The sequence below is a fragment of the Sapajus apella genome, unplaced genomic scaffold (genome assembly GCF_009761245.1).
Source record: "Sapajus apella isolate SASKATOON/1434 unplaced genomic scaffold, GSC_monkey_1.0 scaffold22, whole genome shotgun sequence".
NCBI classification, from domain to species: Eukaryota; Metazoa; Chordata; class Mammalia; order Primates; family Cebidae; genus Sapajus; species Sapajus apella.
The window spans coordinates 12,897,223-12,912,499 of NW_022436962.1; the positions used below are offsets into that span (position 1 = coordinate 12,897,223).

At 49.4% G+C, this 15,277-nt stretch overlaps 2 protein-coding genes across 2 annotated transcripts in view; both read right to left on the reverse strand.

Moving 5' to 3' along the window:
- Positions 1-6,617, reverse strand: part of LAMB3 (laminin subunit beta 3) — a 45,302-nt gene extending 38,685 nt beyond the window's left edge. The window contains exons 1-3 of the mRNA XM_032289100.1: positions 6,485-6,617; positions 5,017-5,081; positions 4,072-4,226 (exon numbers count right to left, since the gene is read on the reverse strand). Of these exons, the coding sequence (XP_032144991.1) occupies positions 4,072-4,226; positions 5,017-5,044 (183 nt within the window). The 5' untranslated portion in view covers positions 5,045-5,081; positions 6,485-6,617. The remainder of the gene's footprint in view (positions 1-4,071; positions 4,227-5,016; positions 5,082-6,484) is intronic.
- Positions 6,618-6,697: 80 nt separating this feature from the next.
- The window catches only part of CUNH1orf74 (chromosome unknown C1orf74 homolog), a 139,254-nt gene continuing 130,674 nt past the window's right edge, over positions 6,698-15,277 (reverse strand). Inside the window, exon 3 of the mRNA XM_032289115.1 lies at positions 6,698-6,769. The gene's annotated coding sequence lies outside the window, so the exon portion shown is untranslated. The remainder of the gene's footprint in view (positions 6,770-15,277) is intronic.

Genomic DNA, 15,277 nt, shown 5'->3' on the forward strand with positions numbered 1-15,277 from the left:
GTGGTATGATATTGGCTCACTGCAACCTCCACTTCCCAGGTTCAAATGATTCTCCTGCTTCAATTACTGGAGTAGCTGGGATTACAGGCATGCACCACCATGCCCAGCTAATTTTTGTATTTTCAGTAGAGATGCAGTTTTACCATGTTGGCTAGGCTGGTCTTGAACTCCTGACCTCAAATGCTCTGCCCACCTTGGCCTCCCAAAGTGTTGGGATTACAGGCGTGTGCCACCCTGCCCGGCCCAAAAGATCTGCTTTCTTGTTTCTCAGAAACTCTAAGCAGTTCTAAAGCTTCCAGAGCTCTACCACTGGGGGTTTACTGTTTTGGAGGAAGCATTATGGAGTTCATTGTTTAAAATGCAGACACCCTTGGAAATGGTACCACATCAATATGTCCTACCATTCATCCCTCAGCAAGAGTACGTTTATCAGACACTTAGATGTGCAAGCCCGGAGATGACCAAAGGGCATGGCACAGCCCATGCCTTCACACGCCCTGAGAGAGGACAGTAGACTCACAGGGTCACACATGGCCCAGCTATCTCTGAGAAACAAGCTGAGCGGCCAGAGTTGAACAAACGGCAAAGGTTGACTAACCCAGCTCCTTCACTTCTCACATGGAAAAATGGCAGTTTGGAGAAGAGCAGTAACTTTCACGAGGTCACATCCCTTTTATTAGTGTTGGGACCAGAACCAGAAAGAGGGAGTCTTCACCTCGAGTCTGAGTTGACTTCACTAACCATGACCATCTGTGGATTCTTCTATAGCTCACTCTAAGTCAGATTGGCAGCGATCACCCTGGGAGGCACAGAGGAGGGCAGCCCCGGGATGGGTGGATTTTAGTGAGGTACGTGAACGTGTCCTGATCAGGAGTGTGATTCGCAGATGGGGCAGCCTCTGCCTGCAGACGCAGCCACCAGGAGGAGGGCTGGATAGAACGGTTAGCATCTGCCAGGCACCATGCTGGTGGTCACTTTGCACATTCCTTTATACAGTCCTCATGACAACCACTGAAGCCCATTTTTCAAATGAGGCCCAGGGACAGCACAGAAGTAAATGAGGGCAGGGAGGCTTCACAGACATTTTCATCCATGCCTTGAAATTGAGGGAATAACGGTGCAGTGAGTTTTCCTAGAATCCATCTAGGAGCTTGAAGAAAAAAAACAAGGGGCCAGGGTGATGGGACAACAGCTTCAGGCCATTTTGGTAAAGAATAGCCTTGTCCCAACCATGCACAGTTATGGGTCATCAAGGCAGGCGAGCCCAGAAGGGCAAAGTTGGGAAGGCAGAGAAGATGCCATACGGCAAAGCTGGCCAAGACCTATGTCCATTGCAAGGGTTGCAACATGGACCCAGAATTTACAGAAGCCCTTGAGACCAACGGGATTTAGCAACTGAGGCCGAACTGGGTAGAGGAGTTAGCATGTAAATGAGCTAAGACCTGTTTGCAGGGTCCACGCACTCAAAAGGCCACGCTTGGAGGTAGGGAACTAGGAGAGACAATTTTGGAACTGGAAGGAATCTCCACTGCTCCTGCAATTCCATTCTGCTGAGTCGCCCTCTGTTAGTCGGTTGGAATTGGAGTTGGGGAGTGGAGTGTGTAAGGAAGAAATGTCCAGGGGTCACAAATCCCCACCCCATTGCCCTTGCATTCATGGCACATCTGTACTAGGCTCAGGACTCGCCGTGTCATCCCTGCATGGAGATAGAACAGAGGCGCTAACCAGAGGCCTTGGCTTCAGGGAGGTGTGACTGTGGGACTGGGAACTGGTAGAGAGGGGAAGGCTGAAGGGAGAGGCAGTGGGAACGCAGCATCGCATCCGGCCATTTCCGGCTGTGGCTGTCCAGTACACCCCGATCCCTAACTACTCGGAAAACTCAATGTACAATGTGTTTCTCATGGAAGTCTGAAGTTCCAGCCCACACCCAAACCCTCCCAGTAGCTCACAGGGAAAACAAGAGCCGCTTCATGGGGTGTTATAAGAATTATTTGAGATAATTTATATAAAACTCTTAGTATGATGCCGAGGACACATATGATATGCTTAACGAATTATAGTTGTCATTAGTATCATTTAATAACAAAATAAACTTAAAAACTGAAATTGGAACGCAACAGATTAAAACCTGAATTTCTAATTCTTATCATGCAGCCACTACTGCACCCAGAGAGGGTTCAGGGTATATCTGTCCAGAGGACGACAAGGGAGTCTCTATGCCTTTAATATATATCTTCATTGCTGGAACTCATGGCCTCTCCCAGAGGTAGGCAGGTAGTAGTGAGGGAAGGAGAAATGAAACAAGACAGAGATGTAGAAGACAGGGGAGAGATGCTGACTGTCAGCAGTTGGCTCATTGCCAAATTATGTTGGGGAAAAGGAGGGACCCTAAAGACCGTCTCATCTAATACTCACAGAAAAGGACAGCAAGGCTTAGACAGGGGTAATCTCTTGCCCAAGGTCACATCTCAAGTCAGTGGCAGACCTGAAACTACACACTACCCTCAAGATGCTACCTGCCATCCTCTATTCTTTCCAAAAGGCTGAATTTATTCCCCCTTAGAAAAAAAGGGAAAAAGAGCCAGTGCTTCTCAACTTTCACAGCAGAAAAATAGCTGAGATTTATCCAACCCCAGAGTTGCAAAAGTCTAGACTTCTGTTCTGCAAGTTCCCTGTTTTGCTCTCAAGGGGCTGCTTAAGAGCAGAGAAGACAGTGGACTCCCTGGGGCATCTGAGGAGGCAGAGGGCAGGCCAGTGTGAAGCCAAAAGCCCCAGGCCTGGAGGAGAAGGGACTTTTCAGACAGGGCTGGGATCGAGGGTGCATCCCAATACAGGGGCCTCTGACCTCTCCTTGCCTCCCCTCCCAAAATGCAAGTCAGCCTGAGAGGAAATCCACAGAGGTCTCCCTGAAATTTTCAGACATGGACTCGTAATTTGGGGGGATATGGGGGAAGGGAGCAGCCAAAATCACTCTGTTGCCTAGAAAGCTCAATACTGCCAGGTCCCCTGATGCTCATGGAGTAATCTAGACCCATGGGGAGTCCTGGCTAGGACTGGCCGTCTTACCTAACCCTGTCAAATGGGTTTCCCCACATCCAAGTGGGTGAGATGCAGAAACCACAGCCATCTCTGCTCAGCAGCTCCAGTCATTTCCCTGTACCATCTGTGACTAAAATGCCAAGAGAACACCGGGAATAGAAGGGCAGTAAGGCCCAGGGGCCATAGCAGATACCACAGAAGACAAGGGCAGCCTGGAAAGGGGAAACCACAGATAACCCAGGTCTCTTTCCCCAAAGGCTGCAGCGATTTGGGGCAAACCACTCCCTTATCCATTCCCTTGTACAAGCAAAATGGCCAAATGAGGAAGCTGGGAGACAAGGAAACAATGAGCGATTTCAATTTTAGTAAAGAAAGATTCCACCCTGTTGAGGGCAAACAAACAAACAAACAAAAACCAAAGTTCCTACAAAAAAGACTCAGAGACAACGTGGAAGAAAAATACAGCAGCTGTTTGAAAATGCCAGTTGCCTAACAGGCAATGTTAATCAGAGCTTAAAGCATCGTGTTTCTGGATTTGATCCAACTTATCACCTGAGCCTCTGACCCTGCTGGATAACTTCAAGTCACTTCCCCATCTATCTTGCTAACCGTGGCACAGCTCAGTTCCTGCCATAGCAAGAAGACAGCTCGGCCCACACATCGCAGCACCAAATGACACGTGAGGCTCTGTACACCTAAAGGACCAGTGTTTGCCAATTTGCCTCCTCCCAAGACTTGAAAAACTATCCCGCCCATGTGCAAGGGCTGAGAAAAGACTGTGTTATCTCAGAGAGATAAGCGAAGAGAGAAATGAGCTATTTTATTAATTCTGAGTGTATTTCCTCTTGCCCAACCAACCAGTAAATTCCTAAGAGGCAAGGATCTGGCCTTATGCTTTTACTGCACTCCCCAGTCTGCATAGTACACAGGGCTTGGCCTACACAAAGTACATTCTTAGTATTCAGTGGACAAATGGCAGCTCACACACCCCTCCCATCCCGCCTTCCTCTAGTCCTGGGAAGCAGGGCCTACCTCGCCATACTGGGTGCAGTAGGTCTCAGGCTTGGTCAGTCCACAGGTAGATGAAGCTTGGAGAAACCGGGTCCTCCCAACAAGCAGGTCCCCGACAGGTGGATAACAGGCCCCACGGGAACAGGCTTGCTGGGCATGCAGGAGGCCAGGCAAGGCTGAAATCACAGAAATACACGATGGTGCAGCCCAGAAAGAGAGGGGCCTTGCTGGCCACCCCAGTACCCTTTAGGGGAGCCGACATTAGCGAGATACCCTCTCCCTCTCTCAAGCTTCCACCAGCTGCTGGCGGTAATGATTGCCGTATTGATTCTGTTAGATTTTAAAAGTTGATTTCATACTCTAGAACTCGAAACTTGAAAAGGAGAAGAAGAGAAACGCTGGCAACCAAAAACCATAGTGACCCTAAAATATGGCTTTTAGAATCAAACTGGAGACATAGACTTGGCCATCAAGACAAGGTCCACAGCTCTTTCCACCTGCATCGTGGCCTCTGTCAGCAGCTCAGAGGAGGGCTGACTGCAAAGCCATTGGTGGAACATTAAGAAAGGCCTGCATTCATTCTGCTCCTTTATCTTCAAAGCGGCCCCAGCCACACTTTGTGCCCAGCTACAATCCACTGGAAAACAGGAGCTTAAGCCACAATGGCTCTGGAACCAGCTTGGGAAAGGATGGGAAACCATGGAGTGCACTCAGGAAGCCACAAACCACTTTTGGGTAAGAATAAGAAGACATTTGGGAGCCTTTCCAGAGAGGCAGAGAATCTTCTTCCCCAAAGGACAAAAGGAATGAGGAAATCTCACAGGTGTCCCCAGTAGACAAGTATTCCCAACTGGAGGGACTACAGGTGACAGGTGATGCCCACACTTTGGTAAACTCTCCTCCTACCCGTGGCTGTCACCTCCCTGCCATATAACAGGGCCTGGAAGGATGAGAAGGAGTACTTACCAAAACACAAGAGGAAGAGTGGTCTCATCTTCAGCCAATGGGGTGAGCCCCAGAGAGGACCTTACCTAGGACAGAGCAAAGCAACCTGGGTCCAACAGTGCAAACCCCTAGAGCAACTAGCCCCTTTTCTTTTCTGTTTCTAGATTCATGATTTTTTTAGAAGTCTTTACCTAGGGTCCTGATCTAGGACACTTGGAGCAGCAGATGCATTTGTAGCCAAAAGCTTGGAAAATGCTGGAGCTCTAGACCCTTGTTTCAAGTGGTATGTGACTCACAGGGTACCCTGGGAAAATCCCATTCCCTCCCAGATTCCAGCTTCCTCCTCTGAAATGGATGGGAAGGAGTGTGGACCCTGCCCTACCTCACACAGCCATAAGGATAACATGGGGAGCAGGAAGAGGCTGAGCCCTTTGCAGGGGAAGAGTTGTAGGAAGGTCCAAGGCCTCGATCCTGCCCCAAGAGAGAGGGCTGGCTTTTCTCAGGTGCTACACCAGCAGTCTCAACTCAGCCCAGCCCAAAGTGAATGAGTCAGAGTGGCTGACAGCCTGGAGGCAAGCCTTCTCCTGCCATCAGCATGGCCTCCAATACCATCCAGGGCCACTTTGAGTTTGAGGCTGTGTACCCACAAATCTGGGCGAAGCAGGCAGCTGGGACACAACAGGGAGAGATGCATGGCTGTCTTTAACAAGTGAGTGTGGATTTCATCTGAAAGGGAAACAACCCAAAATGTCTTCAGTGATGGGCTGGGGCTCGACAAGAGGGGTGGGGCTGGGACCCCACAAAGCAGGGATTCTGAGGGAGGTTGGGGAAGCAGCCACTGTGGGGTCCCAGAGGCAGCCCTGTGTTGCGGAAGCATGTCCCACTCTTGCTCATGCGATGACCCCCTCTGCCTTGAATGGGATGCTCACTCTGCTCCAATGACAGCCGCAAACTCCTTTGGCTAGGGTGGAGGGCTGGGGGCTTGGCAAGGCAGGGGCAGAGGGGGAACTGAGGACATTCCTGGCATCTTTAAATTATAGATCCTAATGCTTCAAAATCATTTTTTCCAATCCCTCTCCCAAAAGAGTCATGGGCCCAGGGAGGGAACATGTGCCCTGAGGTCCCACAGCTGATGATGGCCTAAGAGGGATGCAGCCTCTGCCTCTCATCCAGTGCTTTCTCAGCAATCCCACCCCGCCGGAAGTCCCCCTGGAACTAGGCATTCTGAGCCGCCCCACCCTTTTCACTTCTTTTCGTGCTCAACCCCAGATGTGAACCTGCTTTCTTCCAAGTCACCGTGGCGCTTTTCAAATGTGAAAAAGCAATCCAAACTGTAGCATTTTAACCTAGCATTTAGAGGTGAGCTCACTCAGGTGAGCTCCCAGGAAGAGGAATAAATCAGGCCCTGCAACCAGGCCCCAGGTACCCGGAGATACAGGCCTCCTCCCGCATCCCGCCCCCACCAGGCAGGTAAAAGCAGGTAACATACCTCGCTGTCTGTTCTGCCGTTCTTTCTCCAGATCTTCTGAAAGCTCCTCTTGAATGTGGGGGTCTCCCCTCCTGGCTCCAAGTTTTTAAACAGCAGCCTCACCTCTGGAGACTCCCTGGCTGGGTGTAGCCCCACCGCAGGGCGGGTCTCAGGAATCTGGCAGCCGTCACGCCCATCTGTCGTCACTGCACCCCCAGCTCCCAGGACAGGACTGGGCAGGTGGGTCAGTCTTTCGGTCCCAGAGGCCTTGCAGTGAGCTCCATAGTGCCCGCCTGCCTGTGGGTGCTGCAAGGGACACCACAAGCAGAAAGCACCAGGCAAATGTAAGTGATCATCAGAGACCAGGATTCCTAGGGTGGGGAAGGACCCTTGCATTTGTGCCAGGCAATGAACTTGGCATTGTCCCAGGGCAAGCAGGGACCTGGACCATCCCAGGCAAAAGACCAGGCAAAGAACACGAAGATTAGGGCTTATATAGAGAGTTAAATCCCAGACATGTCACTGGGCTGGAAGGTGAGAAGGCCCAAACATCCAGGACCCTGGAAAGCACCATTCCCCTCCCCAGGGTAAAAAAAGGAAAAAAAAAACCAACTTCTTGGGGAATTGGGAAGATCCTTAAAAGCCAAGTTTCATCAGGGAGAATTCGAAGCTCAACTTATCCAAGGAAAGCTTAAGAGAAATGAGCAGAGTAACTCTAAACATTCTCCTCCAGCTGCCTCCGCAGTGTTGGCAGGGAGCCCAGGGACAGGTAACTGCCTGTGAGTCACTCTCCCACCTTCGGGGAGGGTTAGTCTCCTCGCCCCTCCCTCTCTGGGCAGGAATGCCCGCCTGGAGGGCCAGAAAACAGACCTGACCACAAGTGGTAGAAGGAAAAGCTGAAGCATAGCTAGGCTAACAAAGTCAAAACAGACTTTCCCTGGCCGCCTGCCAGGCCTGAGAACACAGTTTCCTTTGTGGGCTCCTTGCTCAGAGCTCCTGGGCTTCTAGCCGCTGTAAATGGAAGTGGCAGGTCCAAATGGAAAGGCTGGTCTCACAGGACACTCTTTCCCCCAGGTTAGGGTCTGAGAGCTTTTGGGGAAGCCTGGAGGGTCACCCAGTCCATATCTTGGCCCTGGAGAACCTGCACCGGCACCATTTTTGGAATGCTTGTGCCTCAAAGTTTCTGTTTAAAGGAGATTCTTAACTATCTATTCCACTTTGTCAGTGTCTCCTCAACAGAAACGTCTCTACCATTGGAGGGTTATGTCCAAGAAATTGGTTTGAAGACTCTTAAGGAGAAAATGTAGAATTTTGTAAATTAAACTGGGCATTTCTAACACTCAGGTTCTAACTTGCCATAAATTCAGGTGGGCAGAAGAAATATGTAATTAGCAAGTGGGCAGTAAGTTGTTTAGATGCATAATTGATACTCCAGTAAATGCTAGTGTCTTGGCCCCTGTAGGCACTCCAGTGAAATCTAGCTCAACTCAGCAAGTCAGGGTCAGTAAGAGCAGTGTCCCTTCAACACAGAGAGACCTCCCTCAAGTCCCCCACAGAGAAGGGTCGCCCCTGACATCCCTGTGTTTTGAGTTCTCACCTGGTTGACTCTTTCTCTCCACTTTCCTAACTCCCTGAACAGAGCTCCCAGGAAACATTCACCCTCTCCCCATCACCAAAGGATGTGACAAAGAACTCATTAATAATTAACTCAGCAGAATAGAGCAGGTGTTGCAATTCCAGATCCTCAGAGGAGACAAGGCAGGGCAGGTGTACAGTGGGCCTCACCATGAATAGCTGGGCCCTTTAAATCCCCCTCCTCCTCCCTTTATCTGAGGCCATGAGCCCAAGTAAATACACATTTGGTGTCTCAGACTTCACAGGCTTGGGCATGTCCTAGAGTGGTTTGGCTTTGCAGGAGGGAAATGCCAGTTGCTGTGCTTGCCTTCCCCCATGTACTCCTGGCAAAGTCCAGGAAGCTGTTTATGCAGACCCCCAAGAGCAGCCCAGCCAGCCTCACTCTTTGGGGATGCTGATCCACTCCCCCCAGAATGCCAGGGCTCCAGGCACACACTTTGGAACTTCAGAACCCAATTTGTTCAGAATGAAGTACCCTAAAATAGAGCCTGAGGCCAGATTAAGGTCTAAGATGAAAGGGGAGTGGTATTGCAGCTCGCGCCCCTCAGCCTCCCCTGTATGCATGCCTTTTCTCTCTCCCTGCACCCATCCTCCTGCATCAGAGCACTCATCTGCCCTACAGCCTTGGTTTATTAGAATGTGTGCTCAGGAAAGGGCTAGTGAAGTCATCCTGGACTTCAGTGTCTCTCACAGCTCATCACTCCATCAGCAAATTCGGTCAGCTCCCACTTCCAGTAATAATCACAATCTACTTCTGCCCTCCTGGCCTGAGCCTCTCCTCCTGGGACATTTGCAACAACCTCCTCACTGATATACGATCAAGTCCCAACACAGCAGCTTAGGTACCTCCAGCTCAGAACCCTCGCATGCCCCTATCCCACTCAGGGCCAAGGCCAGAGCTTTTTCAGAGTCTAGCAGGCCCTACACCACCTCCCTCCCATTACCTCTTCAACTCTGCTACAACGGCCTCTATCCCTGCCTTAGCTCAGGCTTAGAGCTTTGGCTCCAGCTGCTTCTGCTGCCTGGAACACTCTTGCCCCTGGATATCTACAAAGCTAACTCTCTAACCTCTTTCAGAGTCTTTGTTCAGTTCCTAACTTCTCAATGAGGCCTACTCCAATCACACTATTAAAATTACAACCTTCTCTGCCCCATCCCTATCCTCCATAATAGCACTCCTAACCCCACCTACCATACATTTTGGTGAGTTATTTATTTACTTACTTGGTAGGGGGACATCACTTACAAGCTTCTAAACAACTATATAATTTACCTACTTACTTATTTTCTGTCTCTTCCAACTAGAATATAATATCCAAGAAGTCAGAGATTTCTATTTTATTCACTATTGTTTTCCAAGTGTGTGGGAAGTAGAAATATTCCTTTTTAAAGTTTCCTTTCTTGTTAAAGAATAAGTGTGCTAATAACTTCATTAAGCCCTATCCTATGTAAGTGTTAGACGTGCCCTGCTTACAGGCACATAGTATATTCTATGTCCTTATACGTTAACCAAGATATCTGTGCTGGACATGCTCACAGGCATGTTGCAGCTCTCCATTGCTTTCACCTATTTAGAAAAGTTTTAAGTTATTAGCCAATCGGGTTTTAGTTTAAATTGTGAGGTCTGGCTCCAGCCAACGGAGATCAGACACAGCAGTAAGGACGACCTCAAATGTGTAATGAATAAATTTGAGTGTTTTCCTTTGTTCATTGTACTCTCATAGCATGATGGCTAGCAGGACTACCCTTCCTGCAATCCCGGAAGTAAAAATTGTGTTGCTAAAAGATCCTTTGTCTCAGTGCTAATTTTTCTTTGTAGCACCGAGAATCTATTTCCAACGAATTGACAACCACAAAGGGACACATTCCCCTCCAGAGTGGTCTCCAGCTGAGACCCACCTGGTTCGAGGAATAAATCAACCTTATCTCTCAGCAATGTGGGGAAATGAAAGGCTTCAAGCTTTGGTCAGAATTCTAAAGGTTAGGAATGTGTAAGTGTGCATGCGAGACAGCAGTGTGAGTGGTTCCTCTCTGCAGAATCTGTAATCATTTCATACGGTCTAGAGGCCAGAGGGAGCAAAGTGAAGGTAAAGAGAGGAGTGAGAGAGACCCCCAAAAGGGTGGGGTGGGGGGGATAGTTAGAATCCTCCCCTGGAAAAAGAAAGGCAAAAGGTAGCCAAGAGAGGCCTCAAGAGGAGCCCCAGTAAAGACCCCCTGAGGCGGCTGCAGCGGTCAGCCACTCGTTGGGGTGGGGCCCAGGGAGGCAGAGGTCACAGGCACACAGGGGTCAGGCCACTCTGAGTGGCAGTGTAATGGCCGGGGCCAGGGTCAGGAGTAAGGACGCAGCGCAGGTGGCACCGGAAGTGGTGCATGGCCTGTGCAGGGATGGCTGCAGCGGAGTCGTCTGTGAGGCTGCTGGCCATGGCCAGGGGTGCCGCAGAGGTGGCAGGAGTGGCCAGAAAGCAGCAGCAGCAGCAAGACATCCAAGGCCGCCTGCCAGGAACCTTGGGGGGCAGACACGTGCGGCACCTGCGCCAGCAAGGGAGAAGACCAGCAGCATGGGCAGTGCAGCCCAAGGCAAGTCCCACTCCGGCCAGCAAAATGTTAAAAAGTAAGACAAAAAAGGTACATGAAAAGACGGTAGGAGAAAGCGTGTGAAAGAGAGAGAGACAGGAAATAAAACTAAAGAAAGAAATAGTGTAAAAAGAAGCTTTTTTTTAAAAAACAGGCAAAACAACTAAGCCAAGACATGTTTAAAAAGTTTAAAAAGGAAAGTTGTAAAGTAAAAGAGGAGGGAATTGTGGAAAGCAGAAAAGTTCCTTTTTAAAAATTTTAAAAATTTTAAAAATTTCCTTTCTTGTTAAAGAATAAGTGTGCTAGTCACTCCGTTAAGCCCTATCCTATGTAGCTGTTAGACATGCCATGCTTACAGGCACGTAGTACATTCTATGTCCTTGTCCACTGGGTGAACATTGAGGTTGGGTAGGTGAGAGTGGGGAGAGAAGGAAAGGTATGGAAGAGTCACTCATGGCAGGCAGCTTCTGTCCTGCTTAGCTTCCCCCTTCCTGAGGCTGGGCTCCTATCTGTGCCTCTGTAACATAACAAACCTATTTTATCTCCCTGGTTCCTGGGGAGGCACACAGAAGAGTGTGACCTGTTGTCTGAACAGCTGAATATACTATGTGCCTGTAAGCAAGACATGTCTAACACTTACATAGGATAGGGCTTAACGAAGTTATTAGCACACTTATTCTTTAACAAGAAAGGAAACTTTAAAAAGGAATATGTCTACTTTAACCAAGACATCTGTGCTGGACGTCCTCACAGGCGTGTTGCAGCTCTCCATTGCTTTTATCTGTTTAGAAAAATTTTAAGTTATTAGCCAATTGGGTTTTAATTTAAATTGTGAGGCCTGGCTCCAGCCAACGGAGATCAGACACAGCAGTAAGGATGACCCCAAATGTGTAAGGAATAAATTTGGGTGTTTTCCTTTGTTTATTTTACTCTTGTGGCATGAAGGCTAGCAAGAGTACCCTTCTTGCAGTCCAGGAAGTAAAAATTGCATTGCTAAAAGATCCTTTGTATCAGTGCTAATTTTTCTTTGTGGCACCAAGCATCTATTTCCAACAAAGTGCCTGGCATATAATAGGTGCTCAATACTTGCATAATGAATGGATCCATATTAAAGTACATTGATATAGTTTAATGCATCCTCCATGCCTTTTATTTGGAGTTGCATTCTCAGAGGAGACAATCCAGCCTTTGGGCACCGGAATGGATTACTAACTGGAAATTCATGTATCAGCCAGAGTGCGGAGGTCTTCTTTGAGGAACCTATCTCCAATTACAGAAATGTCACCATATTGATAAAGGCCATCTCCTTCTTTGCCTGCTTCTCAATCATTCCTAGCAACGTTTCTGTCAGGGTGTGGGGGTGGCATTAGAAGCTACTGTCTCCATTATCCATCTGTCAGGCTCAAACCATCCAAGTTGCTATGGAGATCATCCAAGATCTGATCAATCGGAGATCAAGGCATAGGGAACAAAGGAGGGAGGAAAGGGGGAAGAAAAGGAGAGAGAAGAGGTTCAGGATGGATAAGACAGCCGGGTCCAGGCTGTGACTCTCAGGGGTTGGAGGAAGAGGCACCAGGTGACTCAAGCGCAGGCCACACCTAAATACAGTGAATCATGGTGAGTCCTTGTCTATGGGACAGGGTGGATTCCAGGAACTGGAGATTTGCCATGTGACTAAAGCTGGCATTGCCCTGCACTATAATACAGCTGCTCAGCTGTTCAGACAACAGGTCACACTCTTCTGTGTGCCTCCCCAGGAACCAGGGAGATAAAATAGGTTTGTTATGTTACAGAGGCACAGATAGGAGCCCAGCCTCAGGAAGGGGGAAGCTAAGCAGGACAGAAGCTGCCTGCCATGAGTGACTCTTCCATACCTTTCCTTCTCTCCCCACCCTCACCTACCCAGCCTCAATGTTCACCCAGTGGACAACTATGCATAGGGCTTGAGCCCGAGGGCTGGGAGCAATCAGGCAGTCAACCTAAAATCACTGCAGCTGACATCTGCTGAGTGCTCACAGTGCCCAGGCACTGTTCTGAGCCCTTTGCATGTATTCACTCACTTAATACCCACCACAGCTCTGTGGGGATAGACAATTATCCTTATCTTGCAGACAAAGAAAATGAGGCACATTCTCTGTAACTTGGTCTCAGCTAGTAACTAGGGATTTGAGCTCAGGCCAGTTTGCTCCAGCACGCATACTCCCAACTATTACACAGGGCCGAAGATGGGCCACATTGCCTGAACTCCTGGAGTCCACCCTGGCTAATCCTTGGCTCAGAGTCTACGAGACTCTGGACCTCATGTCTCCCAATGTCTAAAAACACCTTTTTGTCAGCCGGGCATGGTGGTTCACGCCTGTAATCCCAGCATTTTGGGAGGCCAAGGCAGTCAGATCACCTGAGATCAGGAGTTCAAGACCGGCCTGGCCAATATGGTGAAAGCCTGTCTCTACTAAAAATATAAAAATTAGCCAGGCATGGTGGCAGGCCCCTATAATCCCAGCTACTGGGGAGGATGAGGCAGGAAAATCACTTGAACCTGGGAGGTGGATGTTGCAGCAAGCCAAGATCGGGCCACTGCACTCCTGCCTAGGCATCAGGGTGAGACCCTGTCTCAAAAAAAAAAAAAATATCAATGCAAAACAAACCCCTTTTTTTCCTTGTTCCCACTCTTGGGCACTGATACTGTCTGGGGCTCCAGGAGTGACACTGTTGCTGTAGAGACATCTAGAACAAACCCCACCTCCTTATTTGTTTTCCATATTGACAACCAATCTTGTGTGGGCACAGATGGAGAAGGTGCTGGCCTCCAGTTCTTCCATCTCAGAGGCTCCAGCACATACCAGCAGGGTTTCTTCCCTCATACCAATAGGGGCAGCTCTGGCCGAGGACAGGAGCACGCCAGGAGGCATGGGAAGACAGAAGGTGACGGTGACATTGCAGTGAGCTAACAAGGTGAAGCAGCGGGCATGGCGAGAGGATGACACAACTTCCCTTTTGCCAAAGGAAGGTGATCCCCTGCCCTGAGGTCAAGCACCTGGGCTGCCTCATGGGCTGCAGCTCCTTCTGCCCTGCCTCCCAATGTGCCCTCCAAATGGCCCAGCCCTCCTAAGGCATACAGCCCAGTGCAGCCTGCAGCTTGGTGGAGCCATCTGGTAGCCCATGGCTGGCTGGCTCCCGGAGAAGAGAGAAGAGTCTTTGCATTCCTGCCACCTCCATCCCCTCCCCTATTTCCCAGCATTCCTCTGGCAGACAGGCTGGCCCATCACCACGACCCCCTCCTCTAACCCCAGTCACCTCCATCTCTATTCTGTAATTCTATTTGGTCATTGACCTCTGGGGATTACTGGGACCTAAGTCCAACCTCTGTGACCTTTGGCCAAGATTTGCCATGTAGTTGGCCAAGTGACCATGGCCCAGCCTCCCTGAGAGGAGAGAGACATACACCTGTCTGAAGGGGCACCTAGCCACGTGGCACGGTGGGTCAGGCAGGTCGGGAGCTTGAGGGAAAGGAATGGCAGAGAGCAAGCTAGGGCTTTTGTGTCCTGAAATCTGCTCTTGAAGCTTTCATAGGGCTGCCCCACAGGACTTTAAAATTCTAGATATGATCCCTGAAAGGGCTATCAGACAGATAAACTCAGCGTCCTGACGTTTAAATTGGCATTTGAGGGCTGAGTATGGAGAAATAAGCATCTCGCGGTTTGAGGTGGGAGGGAGAATGGGTGTGTCTGGCCTCCTGTCTGGAATCAACACCACCTAAGGGCTTTTAATCAGCACCTGCCCGCAGCGCCTGTGGCTGCACCAGGGTGTGTATGGACTTGACGTAGCTCTGCTCTGCTACTCAGTAGAATTGCAAACTTGGGCAAGATCCTCTCTCAGCCTCAGTTTCATTATTTATAATTAAACATATTAGATTCTAATGGCTCTTACTCAGGCTTCCCCACAGAATTACTTGGAGAATATACCATATTATACACCAAGACCAGGCCTTACCCAGGGCAGATGGGCAGAGACATTCAAATATCTTTCAAGCTCTCTAGGTGATTCTAATGTGCAGCCAGGGTTGAGAAACACTGAAGCCCCCTCCAGCTCTAGGATGCTGTGCCCTCAGGGCACAGCGGTATAGGACCGCTGTTAAAAGCCTAGGCTTGAGAGAGAGAGATGAAGGCCCAAGTCCTTGTTCCGCACTCACTATCTCTATGCCTTTGGACAACTCATTTAATCTCCCATAGCCCCATTCCTGCAGTGGGAATAATGACAAATCTACCTTGCAGATCCTGTGAAGATTAAAGGAAACAAGCATAATTCTCAGCAAAGCGCCCGGCTAGGGGCATGTTCTACAAAGGGTGTCTGATCCCAAGTGTGCATCATACACAGGTACTGGGGGCTATGATCAGAAGTCTTTGCAGCTGCTAACACAAAGCAACTGACACTCCCATCCAGATGGCTCATAAGTCACTCACTGGGCAATGAGCAGGCTTCTGCCATTCCTTTCCTCCTCCTTCAGGGAAGCCCAAGGCCCCAGACTGAAAATCTGTGCTTTGCCCATTCCACCCTATTCCTTAGGAGCTGTATACTCCACAGTAGCCATGATCTGGACCAGAA